The sequence below is a fragment of the Emys orbicularis genome, chromosome 5 (genome assembly GCF_028017835.1).
Source record: "Emys orbicularis isolate rEmyOrb1 chromosome 5, rEmyOrb1.hap1, whole genome shotgun sequence".
Classification (NCBI taxonomy): domain Eukaryota; kingdom Metazoa; phylum Chordata; order Testudines; family Emydidae; genus Emys; species Emys orbicularis.
In genome coordinates this window covers 101,930,399-101,951,026 of record NC_088687.1, presented here as the reverse complement: position 1 = coordinate 101,951,026, position 20,628 = coordinate 101,930,399, and the positions used below count along the sequence as shown (strand labels likewise).

Below are 20,628 nucleotides of genomic sequence, written 5' to 3'. Positions count from 1 at the left end.
TAAAACACCCTATGTTCAGAAACAAGGCCCTAAATGCAAACTGCCCAGCCTGGACTGCCACGTTTTGCAAGTGCAAAAAGACAAGTCATTTTGCTCTTTATCTCCACATAGGGGAATGAAAGAAGTTAGGGCATACGAATAGCAGCTCATCATTCTTTCCTTGCACATTTTATTCTATGAACCAAGGGAGCATGATGTGAGTCTAATTAGCAATGATACTGAAGTCATATTTAAAACTGACACTAGAGCAGATCTAAAGTGTGGTCTCTGGATCAGTGATATGAATCTGAGTAACAGATACTACTGCAACCTTAGAAAATTCAGAGGGACAGTTCTTAGCCACAACTAAACACTAGACCTAGGTATATGCCTGCACTGCAGAGAAGAGAGAAGTGTCTATCTGAAATGGACAGATGTGTGGGTGGGGATCTGAAAATGAGATGACTACCACTGAGGACATGTATGGTTGGGAGGCGTTCCCACGGGAAGGGAAATGCTGTACAGAGGAGAAGGTGGACAGGGTTCTGAGGAGGGGAGAATTTTCACAGAAGAGGAGGCAAATCCACTTTGGTCTATGCAGTATCACAGGACTGGGCAATGGACTAGGACTCAGAAGACCTGAGGTCTATTCTCATCTCTGCTACTAACTTTCTGTGTGTCTTTAGGCAAGTTACTTCACCTTTCTCTACTTCAGTCTCCCCATCTTTACAATGGTGAGAGTGATACTTTTTCACCTTCATAAATCCCATGATGAATGAAAAGCATTATATAAGTGGTCAATATTCTTAAGTATTATATTATCCTGCCTATGACCCAGCTAGTCTCACTTAGAATCAAAGCTCTACGAGTTTGCTATGTCATTAGCTCATCTGTCTCCTACCATAGCTTTTAAAAATTTTACTTCTGCAACTAATTCAGTGTTTTCCATGCACAAACTGATTTCTCTATGGGTCCACCTTGTTAGAGGGTTTTCCCTTCACCCCCTCCCCTGGTTCTTGTCATGCAGACAGAAAGCAGAAGACCAGAAGTCCAAAGTGCAGACAATGCACTGTTTATTGGGGTTAGTTCCAAGCAAACATATCCACAGCTCTACACCCCGGCAAAGTCTGTTTCCCAGTGTCCCCCTTCCCAGCTCTGACACCGCAGAGCCTTGCCTGTGTCCCCGTTCCCCATTCCCACCTCCTCAGCAGGCCCAAATATACCTGCAGTGCACGCCCCTAGTCACACCCCTAACAACTTATGGTCATGTTCCATTTCGGAGATTGCTGGGTTGGGGTCTTCATTCCCATTCCCTTTTATACCCCATGCAAGGGGTAAGAAGTGAGGTTGTACTCCGGTCAGGGGCAGGCATTTCTCTGGTCTTTCAGTGTTTTACCTTCCCCCCCAATTCCCCTTTGCCCCTCCTGACTGGTTGCTTGACCATGCCTTGAGATAAGGAATTGAGGCAGTCTTCACGTGTGCGCTCATATTCCCACCATGCCCAGTGCTTATCTTTTTCCATTATATTAACAAACCCATCTGGTTTAGGCAAAAGCAACATTTACAGTGTGTCTTTGTTCTTACTAAGAATCCCTTTGTTCACACATATTAGTAAAAATGTATATATATCCAAAACCAAAGAGGCAAGCAGAACTCAGCAAAACTACATTGACACTAATACTCCTAACACACCTGAACTATTGAAATCAAACTGTATTTTAGCAAATAATTTTTTTAGGAAAATTTATGATTAAACCAAAAGTATATCCTTTCTGTAAGACTGCAGACTTAATGTATGTAAATAATGAAGGATCTTCTTAAGCTTCTATGGAAGTATCTGTAGGCCCCTTTCTTCTATGCAGCTTTGTATTAGTATTTTGTTTTTACTTATTCAAATATGATCTATTTCATTTTCAGACATTAAAACACCTTTCAGTAAGTATATCTTTTCAGACTTGTCTCTGTCTCCATTACTATTGAGCCGGCACCCTATATCCAGATGCTTCTGAACTTTGAGGAAGTTTGAAAGTAAATCTGAACTCCACAGTTGGCCCCACCTCTGATTGAAACCCACATCTTCAGTCATTTCTGCTGACTGCTGTAATGTGGTCAGAGTGGACTGATGGTGGATTTCTTTGCTGTTTGAATTTGGTCAGCAAATTATTTATTATTTCAAACACATGGTTCTTTTCAGGACTCGTTAGCAAATTGTTTCCCCTGCTGCTTTCTCTGGTTCCCATAGCCTCACTCCTTGTCAGAAACAACTGTCAGCATGATTCTGAAATCCAGGACACACTACTCCACACCATAAAAATAGTGCAAACGTTTCTGCTAAAGTCTTCAGGGGCACACAGGGTTTAACAGACTAAAAGATTAGTTTATTGATCAGTCTTGGTGCTAAAAGAAAAATTGATTTTGTTTTCCTGCCATCTAGCTCTCGTGAAACATATTTTCAGGTTCGCCACCTCCTGCATCTTGGCCAGAAGTACGATGTAATTTATTTAGAGTACATATTACATGTGGTCAATCTGTTGATTTTAACAATAGATGGGAAAGCAGAATCATCTGAGAGGTTTAAGGTATTTGTTTACCTCCTACGCCTGCTGAGAATGCTCATGTTCAGGAATTGCAGGCAATATCTCTACTGTTTGTGTGATAGCTGCGGGTCTTCGTTGGTTGGGCTCTGTTAAAAGAGAAAATAGTTTTAGTCCACATTAATAAATAGCAAAAACATCTGAGGAATGTTACAGGCACCTAACTCCCATTTGATTTCTATGAAAGTAAGGCACCTAATCTGTTCAAGCACATTTTAAAAAATCCCATTATTAGGAGTCTAAATCCCATTGAAAGTCAGCTGGATTTAGGTGCTTAAGTCACTTAGAGTATGTCTACACTACGAGAGTACTTCGATTTTAGTTAATTCGACTATGTGGAATCGATATTACAAAGTCGAACGTGTGTGTCCACACTAAGGACAGTAATTCGACTTTGTGAGACTTTGTGAGTCCACACTAACGGGGCAAGCGTCGACATTGGAAGCGGTGCACTGTGGGCAGCTATCCCACAGTTCCCGCAGTCCCCGCTGCCCATTGGAATTCTGGGTCGAGCCCCAAATGCCTTCTGGGTAAAAAAATGTGTCGAGGGTGCTTTTGGGCGCCTGTCGTCATCCGTCCGTCACTCCTGCCCTCCCTCCCTCCCTCCCTGAAAGCGCCGGCGGGAAATCAGTTCGCGCGCTTTTCTGATTACTGACAGCGCGGACGCCACAGCAGTGCGAGCATGGATCCCACTGCGACCATCGCTGCAGTTGTGGCAGTTCTCAACGCATCGCAGCTTCTCATCCACCTGTACCAGAGGCAGCTGCAGATAAATCATGAGAGGAGGCTACGGCACCACCGTGACGGCATGAAGTCGGACACTAGCTCCGACCTCTCAGAGAACATGAGACCCAGCGCCCAGGACATCTCGCTGTCACTGGGTCTTGTGGATACTGTTGAACGGCGATTCTGGGCCCGTGAAACAAGCACGGACTGGTGGGACCGCATAGTGCTGCAGGTCTGGGATGAATCCCAGTGGCTGCGCAACTTTCGCATGCGGAAGGGGACTTTCCTCGAACTGTGTGAGTTGCTGTCCCTTGCCCTGAAGCGAAAGGACACCCGGATGCGGGCAGCCCTGACTGTCCAGAAGCGAGTGGCCATAGCCCTCTGGAAGCTCGCAACGCCAGACAGCTATCGGTCCGTTGCTAACCACTTTGGTGTGGGCAAGTCTACCGTGGGGGTTGCTGTCATGCAAGTAGCCAAGGCAATCGTCAAGCTACTGCTATCTAAGGTAGTGACCCTGGGAAACGTGGAGCTCATCATAGATGGCTTTGCCGAGATGGGATTCCCAAACTGCGGTGGGGCTATAGATGGGACTCACATCCCTATCCTGGGACCGGACCACCAGGCCAGCCAGTACATCAACCGAAAGGGATACTTTTCCATGGTGCTGCAAGCACTGGTGGACCATCGGGGACGTTTTACTAATATCAACGTTGGATGGCCTGGCAAGGTTCATGACGCTCGGGTTTTCAGGAACTCTGGTCTGTTTAGACGGCTGCAGGAAGGTCTTTACTTCCCGGACCACAAAGTAACTGTTGGGGATGTGGAGATGCCTACAGTCATCCTCGGGGACCCTGCATACCCGCTAATGCCCTGGCTCATGAAGCCCTACACTGGCGCACTGGACTCAGGGAAAGAACTATTCAACTACCGGCTCAGCAAGTGCAGAATGGTGGTGGAGTGTGCTTTTGGCCGTCTCAAGGGGAGATGGAGAAGCCTACTCACTCGCTGTGATCTGAGCGAGACCAATATCCCCATTGTGATAGCTGCTTGCTGTGTGCTCCACAATTTGTGTGAGAGCAAGGGGGAGACCTTTATGGCGGGGTGGGAGGTTGAGGCAAATAGCCTGGCTTCTGATTACGCCCAGCCAGACAGCCGGGCGATTAGAAGATCCCAGCGGGACGCGCTGTGCATCAGGGAGGCTTTGAAAGCCAGGTTCCTGACTGTTTACTTTGTGGACACAGATGCTGAACCTGCCCCCGTTTCTTTACCCAGTTACTGTTGACTATCCTTCCAAGTTACATACCCCCTTCCCCACCTTCCCAACAAATAAAATCTGTTCCGTTTTGTTAATGAACAAAGTTCTCTTTCTTACTGTTTTCGCGGGAATGTTTTAAACCGGGGACGCAGACTGTGGCGGGGGGCGGGTTTAGTGTTCTGATGCAAATGATGCTTCTAAACTCCAGGAATGACAGGCTCCGCAGTGCTGGATTGGTTGTTTCAACGCAGCCTGCCAGCAGTCCTGGGCGGGACTGCGTGTATGTGTCGGCCAAGTGACTTTCTGGCAGGGGGCGGAGGGTAACAGACCCCCTGCTGCGTGGCTCTGTGATCCAGGATAAGGACCGCGGCATAAGATCTCTAACTGCCCTCCCCCGCCACAAAGTCACAGATCAACCCCCTCGCACCCCAGAACATGAAAACCGCCTCCCAGACTGACCAGGGTAACTGGTGACTGCACTGTGTATGTGTCCTGATGCTGGACCTGCCCCCGCCTCTGTAGCCTGCTAAAGGTGACTGTCCTGTCCAAGTAACAAACCCCTTCCCCCCCTTCAGACAGAATCCCCTCTAAAAGACACTCTCAGAAACAGTACTTAACAGAAACAGATGTTTTATTATGAACCGCACATGAAAAGGGGGGGGAGGAAACTTGGACGTGGGCTAGTGTGAGATGGGTAGGAAAGGACTTTTCAAACTTTGTGGAACGAGAGCCTTCCAGTGCTGCAGCAGTGTGCAGGGGCCGACTGAAAGTTTTAACGGTCCTTGCCGCCCCTCCTTCTTTGGACTTTTGGTGAGGGGGGTGTGGGACTTGGTGGCGGGGGAGGGCGGTTAGAGATAGACAGCAGCAGGGCTCTGTCCTCCTGCCTCCGGTCTTGCAGAACATCCACTAGGCGCCGGAGCGTCTCCGTTTGCTCCCTCATTAGTCCAAGCAGGGTTTGAGTAGCCTGCTGGTCCTCCTGGCGCCACCTCTCCTCCCGTTCCATGACTGCTCTGTGCATTTGTGACAAGTTCTCCCTCCACTGTGTCGTCTGGGCTGCCTGCTCTCGTGAGCAGTCCATAAGTTCATAAAACATGTCTTCACGCGTCTTCCTCTTCCTTCTCCTAATCTGCGCTAGCCTCTGGGAGTGTGATGCCAGGCTGGGTTGGGAGACAGTCGCAGATGTGTCTGTGGCAATGGGAAAAAGGGAGTGAATTCCTGAGACAGATAAATGAAGTTGCTAACAAAGAACATAGTCTTTCTCTGTGAACAACACCATGCACTGGACCTTTCACATGCGCACTCAGGACAAGGTCGAATTTTCGGCCCTCGCCTTCAGTGCCTGGGGTCCTGCAGTTGCGATCAGAGAAGCGTGGCAGGACACCTCTACTTCTGTTGCAGGAAAACATGGTAAGCCGTAGACTTGTGGCAGCTTAAAAATGTAATAGTAGTACTGGGCTCCTTTCACACTGAATGCAAGGCCACTCTCTGCTGGCAGCAATCAGGGAAGCATGAGCTCTGCCCCTGTCCCACCACCTCGCGGCTGTCCCCGGGAAAGCTCCCTGTATGCTGCCCCTCTGCCGCCTCCACCGCGTGGCTGCAAAGCAGTCCCAATACTAACATTCCCCTCCCTAATTTAAAGCAGGGCGTCATGTGTGATATTACTCTGATGAGGATCTCGGAGACCGAGAGGGGAAGGATGCTTCGGGAGACCATGCAGAGGCCAGGGCCGTATGCCGCCATGCTGTGCCGTGCCATGATCCCGGACTACCTAATGGACTCATGGCGTGGGAACGTGTGTTACCACGGTGGACCGAACAAGATCGCCCTGCCGCGGAACCTGATGCGCATGCTTGAGCGGTACCTCCAGGAGAGCTATGCCGAGCTATCCCAGGAGGACTCTCTGTCCATTCCCGGGCACATTGACCGTCTTTTCCTTTAAGTGCAGCATAAGGGACAACAGAGTGGATCGTCCTGTGGTGGCCTAATCATGAATATCCGGACATTATTTGATTTTTTATACATAGTTAGGACTAAATAGTTGACTAAGGCAACTAAATCATGAACACCAAATTACTAATATAGTTAATATTCCTGTTTTGTTATAAATAAAAGTTTCTATGTTTAAATGAGTGAATGAAAAGCCCATTCTTAACAATATGAATATTCCAGTTATGTTAAAATTAAATGTTTAGATGTTTAAAGCACTCACTGCTTGATCCTTCCCCTGATTCGGTGTCCGGGGTAACGCCTGGGGACGGTTGGTAGGGGATCTCGGTAAGGGTGATGAAGAGCTCCTGGCTGTCGAGGAAATCAGCGGTGCAAGCGCTGTCGACTGCCTCGTCCTCCTCATCTCCTTCCTCATCTTCCCCGTCACCTAACATTTCCGACGAGGAACCGGCCGTGGACAATATCCCATCCTCGGAGTCCACGGTCAGTGGTGGGGTAGTGGTGACAGCCGCACCTAGGATGGAATGCAGTGCCTCGTAGAAACGTGATGTGTGGGGCTGGGATCCGGAGCGTCGGTTTGCCTCTTTGGTTTTTTGGTAGCCTTGTCTCAGCTCCTTGATTTTCACGCGGCACTGCGTTGCATCCCGGCTGTATCCTCTCTCTGCCATGGCTTTAGAGATCTTCTCGTAGATCTTTGCATTCCTTCTTTTGGAGCGCAGCTCTGAAAGCATGGACTCATCGCCCCACACAGCGATGAGATCCAAGACTTCCCGATCAATCCATGCTGGGGCCCTCTTTCTATTAGATTGCACGGCCATCTCTGCTGGAGAGCTCTGCATCGTTGCCAGTGCTGCTGAGCTCTCCACGCTGTCCAAACAGAAAATGAGATTCAAACTGCCCAGACAGGAAAAGGAATTCAAATTTTCCCGGGGCTTTTCCTGTGTGGCTGGTCAGAGCATCCGAGCTCGAAGTGCTGTCCAGAGCGTCAACAGAGTGGTGCACTGTGGGATAGCTCCCGGAGCTATTACCGTCGATTTCCATCCACACCTAGCCTAATTCGATATTGCCATTTCGAATTTAGCGCTACTCCTCTCGTTTTCGAGGAGTACAGAAGTCGAATTTAAAAGAGCTCTATGTCGAACTAAATAGCTTCGTGGTGTGGACGGGTGCAGGGTTAATTCGATGTAACGGCGCTAAATTCGATATAAACTCCTAGTGTAGACCAGGCCTTAGAAACTTTTGAAAATTTTACTCAGTGAAAATACAGAAACATGTTTAGTAAGAGCAAATTCAGGGCTAAATCAAGCCCTCCTACATATAAAGCTGTAGATTAGCTAGCGGGAAGCAGAAAACTCTGTAGCTTTCAATCTGTGGACTTTCCAGAGCATCATCATCCATATGGAAGGATTGAACAACCACCCCACAGAGGTAAGGGGCATGATGTTCAAAGGCTATTGTGGCTACAGGGGGAGCATGGAGTGCTCCCAGGAATCACACAGTTACCGACATACATCTGCAAGTGGTGGAGGCAGTGAAGGGGTAAAAGGACACCCAACAGGCTGGCATTGGAGCTGCCCTATAGCCAAGACACCTTAGTAAGGCCCACATAAGGAGTCTGAGCCATTAGGAAATGGAGGAATTGGAGCTTGCTGGGAGCTCTTCATAAGCTAGCACTCAAGAGATCAGCATTATCTGATATGATACATTTTTTGCAGATCTGAAATGGGATGATGTTGTAGATAGTATCTTAACTCCAGAGACACCTGCTCCCTGCACAGCCACAACCCTTCCAAACTTGCAAAGGAACTTCTATATGTTCCAAGGAGGAGGACAAATTATGCTGCTTAGATTAAGCTACATCCTGTCGAAAAAAGCCCTCTGCTCTATGCCTCCCCTTTTTGTAAATATAATTCAAAAGAACAATTCAGCTCTCAACATTTAAGTAATTAAATTTGAAAAACAAGGCTAAAATAGACTTGTGAATGTATCCATTCTCCCTTCAGAGTCTAAGGCTAGGTATACACTGGGGGAGGGGGGGGGCGACCTAAGATACGCAATTTCAGCTACGCAAATAGCTTAGCTGAAGTCAGCGTATCTTAGGTTGATTTACCTGGCCCTGAGGACGGCGGCGAGTCGACTGCTGCCGCTCCCCCGTCGACTCCGCTTCCACCTCTCACCGCGGTGGAGTTCTGGAGTCGACGGCAGAGCGACCAGGGATCGATTTTATCGCGTCTACAGTAGACGCGATAAATCAATCCCCGATAGATCGATCACTAGCCGCCGATCCGGCGGGTAGTGTAGACGTACCCTAAGTGTAACTCCCACTGTTATGCCTGCATATCAAATGGAGAAATGACCCAGGCGTATATTGGACCAGTGTTCTGGTCCTGTTGTCTGTGGCTATAACTGTGGACCTGGGCAGCTGAAATCACATACAGACTATAAAATAGTTGCTCTGAAACTGCCTTGGACCCATATTTTTTTTATCCTCCATTGTAAAACACAGGAATAAACCCAAATTAGTCATTAGGTTTCATACTTTTCTGTCTAAATTTCATGTCTTTGAAGCTGGGAGGTCTGTTGTAAATATTGTGACAAGATTTGCTTTTTTCTCTGCATTACTCACCTTAGCTGTAGAGGAAGAGACAACCACTCACCTATGTCAAATATTAACTGAGGAGGAACAGAATCAAATATGTGATGCTCTACTTGGCCAAGATTAAAAAAAGAAAATTCCTTCTTAACTAGTCTTCACATCTATTTAACATTGCTGAAGATGCATCCTGCCTGCCTTCTTCAACAAGAAGGAATGCTGCCGAACAGGTAGGAGAGGTGGGCCTGGGCTTAGAGTTCCCTGGAATGCCAACACTGTTCTATACATTGAGCCAAATTCTGCTCTTATTTACACCACATTGACTTAAATGAGGTTACACAGGTATAGCTGAGGGAGGATTTGAACTATTTTCTCTGATGTCAGAGACAAGGGACTATCCTTTTAATAGGGCAATAAGAAATTTGAATGATTTGAGGTAATGTGTCTTGTTCACTTATTTACACACACTGTAGCCACTGAGCCCCCATACTCTCTTTCATGGGCTACCCACATCTTTGAAGTCTACATGTTGTAAGAGCGCAACCACAGCCAGGCTGCTACTTCTACTCCCACACAGATGGGCAGGGATGGACGAACACAGTGGGGAGTGGGCAGGATCTGCTCCTCAACACGTTGGCCAGTGCCCCAAAACCAGCACAGAAGGGGAAGCACCAGGTTTTGATTCTCAGAGCCTTGATTCCTGACCAGATTGTGTAGGGCAGTGACATCCTGCCCCTTATTCAGGCTAGATGATAAAGTTACAATCCAGCCCTTCATTATTAGAGGTCATTGTCAATATAAACCCCAGATACTAAACAAACCATTTCATTTACCATGTATCAGAGGGGTAGCCGTGTTAGCCTGAATCTGTAAAAAGCAACAGAGGGTCCTGTGGCACCTTTAAGACTAACAGAAGTATTGGAGCATAAGCTTTCGTGGGTGAATGTCCACTTCATCAGACACAAGTAATGGAAATTTCTGGAAATTTCCATTACTTGCGTCTGATGAAGTGGGCATTCACCCACGAAAGCTTATGCTCCAATACTTCTGTTAGTCTTAAAGGTGCCACAGGACCCTCTGTTGCTTCATTTACCATGTTACTAATGTCATAGGTTGTTAAAATTAAAATGGAAAGAGTTTTAAATATTCCAGTTTCCTTTCCATCATTTATATTGCTTGCTTACTTATGCAGTGTCCTCCTGCCTGAACAAAAGAAAGTCAATTAAATCACTTTTACTTTTATATAATCATTTTCAGTTTCAGTTTCTTAATGTGGTACTGCTTGGCTTGCAAACACATCAGGTTAATGTTTATTTTTTTAAAATAACTGCTACCACTGGAATTTAAAAAACAAAATCACAGAGAAAACTTCTGTTGGCCTTAGGTTTGCAGAATTCGGGATTTTGAATTAATAGTATCTCTATTGTTTCAATGTAGAGTTCAATCTTTTATACCTTTTAAGGGCCAGGATTTCATTGATTTACCTGGTTACTGTGTGTACTTTCCTATTTCTGGGCTACATTCATTTTCATAAAAGAATTACATAAATAGCCCTAAAACTTCAGCTGAGTGCTATAGATGTGATTGTAAAATGAACCTAACAAAATAACGTATTGGAAAAATATACCTCGCAATTCACAAGCTACTGAATTCTCAGTTACATATTTGTTTCTACATAATGATCTTTGTTATATTCAGTGACATTATTGGGCTTTATTCATAGTCTGTCTTCAGCTCCTATGACGTGAATGCTAATTTACTAATGTTGAAAGGCAGGAGTATCATAACTTCATTTAAAAAAAAAATGTCCTAAGTTCATTAAAGTTAACTTTGCATTGTCATGAGCAAGACAGGTTAGTTGGAGAATGTATTCTAATATGTAGAGAGTCAGAGTATGGCTCTCTGAGACAATGGAGGTAGTAGATATTTATAATCCATCTTGGCAATGGCAGATCTTAAAACTAGTGCTTAGGAGAAACAGCATTTCTTTCCATGTAGTCTTGATTCTGCTTGCTATATGGGTGTAAACCAGGAGTAACTTCACTCAAGTTAGGGTGACCAGACGTCCTGATTTTATCGGGACTGTCCCGATATTTCCTTGTTTGTCCCGCGTCCCGACAAGCCCGGAAGTGCTCGCGCCCCCCGCCCCGCCCCGACTCCGCCCCCTCCTTCCCCCATTGGCTCCCTCCCCGAATCCCCGCCTCTTCCCCAGGCTCACCCCCCCCCTTCCTCCACAAGCGCTAGAGGGAGGCCCGGGAGACGCAGGGGGAGCGCGCGGCCGGGGTGAGTGAGAGTCCGGCCTGGCCCCGAGCGCAGGCAGGACTCAGTAGGGAGAGGAGGGGAACGGCCCGCGGGGCGGAGGCATCGGCAGCCCAGGCCCGTTCGTTCCCCTGCGGGACCCGAGCAGGACGGGGGGGCTGGGGCCTGCTGCCCCCACTCCGGGGCCGCCGTGGGATAGCACCAGCTGGGCAGCAGCCCAGACGCGACTGGCCAGGGACTGGGCGCAGCGTGTGCGCTGCTGGGTCTCCGCAGCAGGCCCAGGCTCGGGGGGTTCGGGCCCGGGCACCAGAGCCGCAGCCGCCGAGCGCCATGGCCGCTTCCTCCCCCCGCGGCAGTGGGAGCTGCAGCAGCGGCTGCTCCTGAGTCCTGCTGGCCAGGGGGGGAGAACAGCCGCCGCCTGGCCCCGCGGGCCGCCCCCCTACTCTCCCTACCGCCCAACTGAGTCCTGCCTGCTCGGAGCCAGGCCGGACTCTCACTCACCCCGGCCCCGCGCTTCCCCTGCGTCTCCCGGGCCTGCCTTCAGTGCTTGTGGAGGAAGGGGGGGGGGGTTGCCCTGCCCCCTCCCGCTACACTCCCCCCCCCCCCCCCCCCGCGTCCCGATATTTGACTTGGGTGATCTGGTCACCCTAACGCAAGTCAATGGAGTTATGGTGGTTTGAAACCAGCGAATGGCTCCATAATCAGCCCCATGGTGTTAGTAAAAGCAGTTCATAAGCAAGAAACTTTTCAGTCATATGGGTAGCCTGGAGTGGAAGGAGCATAACATTAAGACCAATATCGTGTTCTTTCTTCAACATCATAAATCTACACTGGGATTTCATAAGACACTCAATGGTCAAAAAACCCTTAGACATACAGTGCTAAACAATGCTATTGTGAACATAGTGATAAAACAAGAATGTTATTAGTGAGAGCTACTAAAGACAAAAGATTTCAGAGACAGATTCCTTTCCTGAGGGCAGGGCCGGCTCCAGCATTTCTGCCACCCCAAGCAAAAAAAAAAAAAAGCCACGATCGCGATCGGCGGCGGCAATTGGGGGGGGGGAAAAAAAAAGCCGCGATCGGCGGCGGCATTTCAGCGGCAGGTCCCTCACTCCTAGAGGTAGTGAGGTCCTGCCGCCCCCGAATTGCCGCAGGTGCCGCCCCTCTCCCTTGGCCGCCCCAAGCACCTGCTTGTTAAGCTGGTGCCTGGAGCCGGCCCTGCCTGAGGGATGAAAATAATGAGCTCATAAATACATCTTCAGAAGTTAGCCAGCTCTCTAAATGTTGGGAATATAAATTGTATTCCCAAGAGTGCTCAGGCAGACAGGAAGCTATCTGCTCTTTTCTAGGTAAGATTGAAATGCCACAAATTACTGGATTGTAGAGAGAAATTATTGAGGCTCTTGAACTGCTGAAGAAATTGGCAAGACAAGGCTATTGCTAATATGCTGAATGAACAGTGAGGTGCCCAAGTCTAGACAGTTTAAAAACTATTTTCCCATTTGCCGACTTTGGATTTTATTTTATTTTTTTTCTTTTTGCCATTTACAGTTATTTCAGAGGACTCCTGGTTTGTGTTAATCTATAAAAAGATAAGGAAATCAAATTACATGGAATTTATTAAACAGTATGGTTCTTCTAGTAATATCAATAATACTCTGAGCCCAGGACTATTCTTTCCCTTCTTGCAACAAAGATATTTTGACCAAGTTGAATAACCTCCTCAGTTTAGTATGTTGGTTATCACTCAACCCTGCAGTGAGTTGAGCCATGCACCAGAGTCTCCCTGGGCTGAATAATAATGTACATTTAGAAGATCAAATACTGATTCCTGCCTGAAGCCATATCAATGGGTTCTGTGCAGATGGAAGGAATGGAATCCAGAAAACCAGCACAGCCATGTCAAGTTGCTACTATAGTTTTGAATCTATTCTTTAATGTGGACTTTAGTCAAGATGAGCTTGCATAGTCATAGAGCCTCAGGCCACAATACCTTATCTGCCAAGGCCCTGATGTGGGATGCAATACGTGACAAGGAACCAAAAATGAGGAACACAACAAAATTATTGATGCAGGAAATTTAAAAGCTGTGGCAGCATTCCCTTAGCGCACATAAGTCTTTCTATAACCTCAGTTTCACAGTTCTTTTTTTCTGATATGAATAATTTTCAACAATAAAAGTGAGTGAATGCCATCTTTATGTGGGAAGGAGATAACTTTGGAACTAAACTGTACGCCTTCACGTGACTTGAGGGACATTTTACAGGTATGCTCTGAACTCCAGTGCAATGGCACAAAAGAAGAGTAGAGTCACCCTGTGTGGCCTTTCCATGCCTAGGATATGCCTCACAGTAAGTCACACCAGTGTATAAGGCCTTCTATGGTGCTTCAGAAGGCTGCAGGATTTGACCCAGAGTTATTTCCACATGACATGGGGATTCATTTGTTTGCTAGCCCATTTCATTTGTTCTGAGCTGAGAACAGAGTGCTTGTCAGTCAAGGGATGACACAAGTTCTGCTTTTATACAGATGACTTCCTCTCTTTGTAGACAATCCACGCTATCCCTGCCATACAATTGCTTTTTAATTTCTTGTAGCAAGGTTATGTACCTGGCCTGCCCACTCACATTGATTTCTTTCTGCCGGATTTCATTACAAACACTAGAGGCTTGTGACTCTAGCTTTCAGTGCTAACATCACAGTCCTAAACTGCTGTAACAGCAGTACTGGTAACAAAGTGATTATAGTGCCCCGTTCCCCTCCCCTTTTGCCTCTTTGCAGGCCCCTGCATGTGAGGGCATTCACCCGAATGGATTATGTCTTCTCATCTTCTCAATCTGCTTTCATGCAAAAACAAATTCCCGCATTCCTGTTCCTGAACCAGCTCCTGTACATTGGGTGAGTCAGGGCTGTGTTATTCCCCTCCCCAAAACCAATTCCCTGCATAGGAGGGAACAGTTCCCCAACCTTAAGTCATCTCCTGCTTCTTGCCAAACAGGCTTGCAATTCAGTGCTAACAAATGTAAGGCAATACTGCTAGGTATTATAATTATTTATCATAGCATCTAGGAAACCCTGTGCTAGACCAGGATCCTATTGTGTTAGGTGCTGTACAAACACTGAACAATAAGACAGGTATAGGAAATAAACAGCAAAAATACAAATTGGAGGCTGCTAATTAGAAAGCAGCAAATCCATGAAAGACCTATGGGCAGAAGTAAGATACTAAGGCCCAGATCCTCAAAGGAATTTAGGCACCTAACTCTCATTGAAATCTGAGGATCTGGACCTAAATAAGAGCATTCAGTGCAATGCAGTTGTTAAACAAAGTTATGGTCTTTTTAGATTTATACATAGAATGCTAACATGTAAAACAAATGTGTGTTTCAATTACCCCCAGTTTCAGAAAGAGATACAAAATCTAGAAAAAAATAAATAACGGGGCAACATACTAGGATTAGAATATATGAGGAAACCTGAGATAGCTAAATATTTATCATCTAAGAAAGAGGTGATTCAGGAGGGATATTATTACAGTCTGTTAAATTGTACAAGTTAAACAAAATACATAAAGGGAGTTATTCATAGTCTCAGGAGATGGCAGAACAAGGAAAAATGATTTGAAACAAAGGAAAGAAGTGTTTAGACTACATATTAGGAAAACATGCTTAACTATGGCTATGTTCCTCCTGCTTTCTTTGAAGCCAACGGCAAAAATCCCATTGACTTCAATGAGCATAGCTGAGTAAGGGAGAAGATTAACAAGAGAAGTGGTCACGGTACCATCATTGCTGAGGTCCTAGAGCAGGACAGAAGAGACATTGTGAAAGATGTAGTGAGAATTCTACAAAATATAGGGATTAAGACAGGATGTCTTAGAAGGTCTTTCTTGGCCCCTCTCTTTGTTTCAGAATTCGTTAGTATTTTATTTTGCTTATATATTACTCACCTGAAAGGAGCTGAATAACATTAGTAGGTGTAGATTCTTTTGAGCTTTTGCTGTCTTTTTGTTGGATAACAGAAGCTGCCGTTGCTCTATATTTGCTATCTGATTAAAACAAAAATAGTTTATCTTCAGCTGTATCATTACATATATATTTCTCATTACCGGGGAGCTCATAGCAACCCCTATATTTAGGTTGCCTAACACTTTCCATTATAAATGAGCCTTGTGACTTTTTTTAAGTTGCTTTAATGCCTTCATCGTTTACAGCAAGACTGGGAAATTGGGCCAAGAGAAAACCTTGGTGCCAGATTTTTCATTGTCCAGTGAAATTCCATTCAGGTTTGGCTTTTGAAAATTATCTTTTCCTTTCAAACACTTATGTACCTCAGGATAACTTTGGAAGCCTCCCAAAATATTAACTGAACATGAATAGTCTAATCTAAGGGCAGGCCCAAACCACTGCTAAAGCAGAAGCATCACATATTGCACTGCGAGTTCTGGGGGCAGACAGTCTGTCTGGGAGCAGAAAGAGAAGGAGTCAGGCTGAGCTTCCCCCTAACATTCCCTCCTCATGGACCCAGCAACCTGTCCTCTTCTATGAGAGCACCACATGGAGAAGGAACCACACACACACCCCTCCCAGGGGGAAATGGGGAGAGAGAGAACTGGGCAGAGCTACCCTTGACCACCTTTTGGATCCAACACCTGATCTTAGCAATCATTCTCCCCTATGCCCCATCAGGACAAAAGCCTGCTCTTGATATAGGCTGATGTGCTTAGTTCTGTAGTAAAACTATATTGCAATGCTGATGATTCAGAGTTCAACCCTACCAATGAAGTGTTATGGATGGTTGTTACAGTTCTCTAATAGAATTTGGTTTTACCTTTTAAAAAACCCTAGGGAATTATATCCACAATTAAATTAACCTTGTTTAGGTTACAAATTCAAGCACTCCAAAGTAGAAAAATGGGAGAATCAGGATTGTATAGTGGATTAAGCTGTTTGTATGAGCCCTGCCCCATTTGAAGGTATGTAGAAAGGAAGGCAAAGAGAATACAGAAAGGATTGTCTTCAAGTCAAGATAAGTTCAGTTCTATCTCTGCCTTTGCTGCAGTATTCCTATATGATACCAAGAAAAGTACTAAAGCCAAAATTTTGGCAGATAGCTTCTAATTGTGTGTTCCTCATTTTCTGAAACTCCAATTAAAGACATGTAAGATTTGATATGCAGAAGTGCTGAGCACTCATAACAGCAACTAAAGTCAATGGGAGCTATGGATGCACAGCAGTAGGGCAGTCTGGAGGAATGACTGGAAGGTTTAGGGCCAGAAGTCCTGATTTTTAATCCTGGCTTTGCCACTGATTCATTTGTGGCCTCAGGCAAATCTTCATCTCAATTTCCCCAACCATAAAATGGGAATACTAATGCTCTCATATCTCACGTTGGAGATAAATTCTGTAATGTTTGTGAAACACTTAAATATTATGGTGAGGAGAACCCTAGAAAAGCCTAGAAGGAAATGAATACTTCTGTATTAATTGCATGCTTTGAATGGTATACAGTAATAAGGCAAGAGCTACTAATTGAATTATGAGGATAAAAATATTGAACAGTTGCTCATTCCCTGAGCACTGTCCATCCTGTGCACTGAATGAGGCTTTGAGGCGACTCCTGAGAGGGACACGAAGGGTCAAGTGCCCCTCCAGCAGCTGGCCCAGGTGGGGAGAGGAAGGGGAAGGGGCAGAGCTTCTTCCAAGCACGCTGCCTGGTGCAGCACAGTGGCTGACTGGGAGCACACCTGGCTGCAGCAGCAGCAGGCTGCCCCCCGCCCAGGCTCAGCTTCTGGGGACAGTGGCCAAGTGAGTCGGAGGGCCCACCCCTTCCCCTCCCCAGCATGCTCAGAGTCAACTCCTGTCCCCAGAAGTCAAGCCTGGGGAGGTAACAGGCTGCCGCTGCCACCCCTCCCTGCCCAGGCTCAGCTTCTGGGGACAGGAGCCGACTCTGAGCATGCTGGGGGGCAGTGGGGAGGCTCTGACTCACGCAGCCGCTGTCCGGGAAGCCAAGCCCGGGTGGGAGGCAGCCTGCTGCCGCCGCAGCCAGGCACTCTCCCAGGCAGCTGTTGTACTGCACCAGGTAGCATCTGGGAATGACTCCAGGGTCTGGCTGTGAGCAGCTGAACATGCCAGGGGGGAGCTGGCGCAGCAGGAGGACAAAGCCCTCCACCCCCCCAGGTAACATGGGTTGGGGAGGTCACATGTCCTCCCCTTTATCTGGTGCCCCCCCATACTAGGGGGGGGCTGACTCAGATACTCTGACTCAGGTTCTGGCAAGAAATAAAAAGATAAAATAATTTTCTAATGATATAGTTTAAAATATATTCTTTTTTTTTATTTGTAAATTCATCCATGTATTCTGCTTCAGATTTAGGATCTTAGACAACTCTAGTGCTTATTCATTTAAATAATCTTTCAGATTCATTTAAATAGAAACATTTTCCATGCATTTAGTTTTCTTCCTCTTGTTCAATTATGATTAAAGCCAGAATCCTACAGTGTACCTTTATTACAGAAATGGCTGACAGTGCACAGAATTAGGATGGCTAAAGGCACATAAGTGATATCATTTTAGCCATGTGAGTAATAAAAAATTCTGGCTTTGCTCAGTTCTGGAGCATTGGGAGAGTACAAAGCTGTAACAACTGAGTGCTAGTACTCGGAGGCATCCTGGATGCTCTGGACAGATGCCTTAGTGAGCACTGTGGTGGAAGCTTGCTTACTAACTCTCCTTACATGCTGGTGAAAGGAGCAGTATGTTCTCCCCTCCGCATCTACTGATCTCAGAGTTCTGGTAGTCACACAGAAAGCAAAGGCCAGCTGGCCACACTCCTTCAGTACAGAAGAGTGTTGCTGGGTGCAGGCATTATGTCAGTTGCCCAGAAGTCTAGTTCTCAATGGAGTGCTGGCTTTCTAGGCGGGAGGTAGTTCCCTATGTAGCCTCTACTCTAACTGATCTCACTTGGGAGCAGCCAGAATTTAGCTCGTAGTGTTGAAGATACTGTTTAGAAAATTATTTTGGTCATTGAACTCAAGACAAACTCTTCTGTAGCACAGTAAATGCTTTTTTAAATACTCAAAATGTATACATGGTGCTGAATTAACAGCACTGAACAAGTGCCGTCTGGTCCAAATTCAGCTTCAGTGTAAGCAAGTGCAACGCAGTTGACCTCTGTGTCACTGCACCAGGGCTGAATTTGGATTATCAGTCTTCAGAACAGGCAGCTGCCGTGAATGCTTCATCATATCTACCTAATTTGCCTCAATCCTAACCTTCAGCGATCATCTTTAGGAGCAAGAGGATATTTCAATTTCTATGCCTATTCAGTCTTTGGCTCTTCTGTTGAGACTCTGAACAAAGGCGTTAATTGTGGTTTCCTATCTCCGAGAACTGGACTCAAACCATCAGCTCATTTCACATAGGCTACCAGGCATCAGTCAGTTGCTAACATATTTCAGTCACTGCCAACCTGTGCTGGATTTGAACCTGTGATCCAGTGGGGAAAGATTACATTATCAATCTGCTGAGCCTTCTAATCCCCCATCTGCAATTATTTTAATTGTATCACATATTACAACTAAAACATAATTCTTTAAACTGCTTTAATAAATAAGGGCGTAGTCTATTGCAAAGCTGAATGTACATTTAAAAAATTATAGGAATTTAAATTTATATAGCTTCACCCTTCATTACTTACGGATGTGTTTTTTATTTTCTTGGAATACTTTGTAGGTAACAGTAATGACAGTAAGCACAAAAACAAATGGAATCAGAACAAGCCAAATGATCTTCGGTATACACATTGTATCTGTTATAAAATAAAATGGAGAAGAGATAAAATAAAGCAATACATAATTATTTTTCTGTCATCCATCATTCTATCTAGATATCTATACCATACCCATCACCAGGGTATCTCAGTGGCTTACAAATTTAAAAGAAAAGACAAAACACCTTTGCCTCTCTCTTCCCTCCCCTGCTGTTCAGAAGGAGGGTTGTCTGGAATTAAGTTTCATGGTTGCAGTAGGGTTGTCTGGAATTAAGTTTCATCTTCATCTGGATGTATCACAGTGCATGTCTGAGATAGTTAAGTAAAATATGGGAATTAACAACTCATGTATAAATTATATGTGACTCTGTCAATGAGAAGATACTGCAAAAATCAACATCTACATGGGGGTGTGATATAAACAAAAAAGGGGCATATGTTTTGATGAGAAATAGAAGGAACATGCGCAGCGTACAACGTACACCTGTTCTTGTGTCCACAACCAGATAGTCCAACTGCATATGCATAAGAGGGAGGAACATGGTGCTTATGGAAATCTTCTTGCTTATGCAAAAAGGGAGAGGAGTGCCACTTCCAAGACCACCTCCTGGGAAATCCCATCTATTAGGGCTCTATTGAGAGAAAGCATCTTGGGGCAGGGCAAGCATGGGAAGGAGGCTGTTCTCTGTGGAAATATCTGCTGCAGAAACCCACGAGTTCCACATGGAAATCTCTTCAGTAGCTAATATCGTTTAGAGCTGTATTAACTTCCTCTGGGTCCCCTACTCGGTTACAACTGAGAAACCACAGAGGAACCCAGTAAGTAATAAGATGGTTCCATTTGGTAGCTCCCAATTCTCATGGATAAGCTGCCCCTGAGAGGCAGCCTTATGCAGTTACCTATGCGTTCCCCTTCCAAAGGCCAGATTTTTATGGCTCTTCCCCACCTGGCTACCCTATATTTATTGATTTTTATTTCCCTGATGCTCTGGACACCTCCCAAACTTTAGACCTTGTCTTTCTAAGGGAAAAAAATGTTCTCAAGTCGAGTTAATTAACTTGAGGTAAAGTTCTAGTGAGGACCTAACAGATTGTAGCTTTAACACAAGTTAGTAGATCGAGTGAAAGACTGTGAGGCAGCCTAGACTTCAACTCAACCTACTTAATTGTGTGAAAACTGCAAACTGCCTTATCTTCACTAGGATTTTACCTCAAATTAGTTAATTTGAATTAGCTAATTCGAGTGAAGAACACACCTATTTTTCCCTAGAGAAGACACAGCCTACTTAAAAATCTAGAATTTTCAATACATAAATAAGTAATAAACAATACTTGAGTTCACCAATTTCCCAATGGCAAATGTTCTATGACATTGAGTGTGACAGACAGTCAGACAGAAAAGACTCTTAAAAGGCCTATGCAGCACCAGAAGAAATTTAAAGAGTTGACAGGCTATCCTCTGGAAAAAGATTGTCTTCACAAGGAGACTGTCTTCACTACC

At 45.6% G+C, this 20,628-nt stretch overlaps 1 protein-coding gene across 1 annotated transcript in view; it reads right to left on the bottom strand.

Moving 5' to 3' along the window:
• Positions 1-2,573: 2,573 nt before the first annotated feature.
• The window catches only part of TMEM156 (transmembrane protein 156), a 28,585-nt gene continuing 10,530 nt past the window's right edge, over positions 2,574-20,628 (bottom strand). The window contains 3 exon segments of the mRNA XM_065404566.1: positions 2,574-2,662; positions 15,306-15,404; positions 19,056-19,166. Coding sequence (XP_065260638.1) covers positions 2,574-2,662; positions 15,306-15,404; positions 19,056-19,166 — 299 coding nt within the window.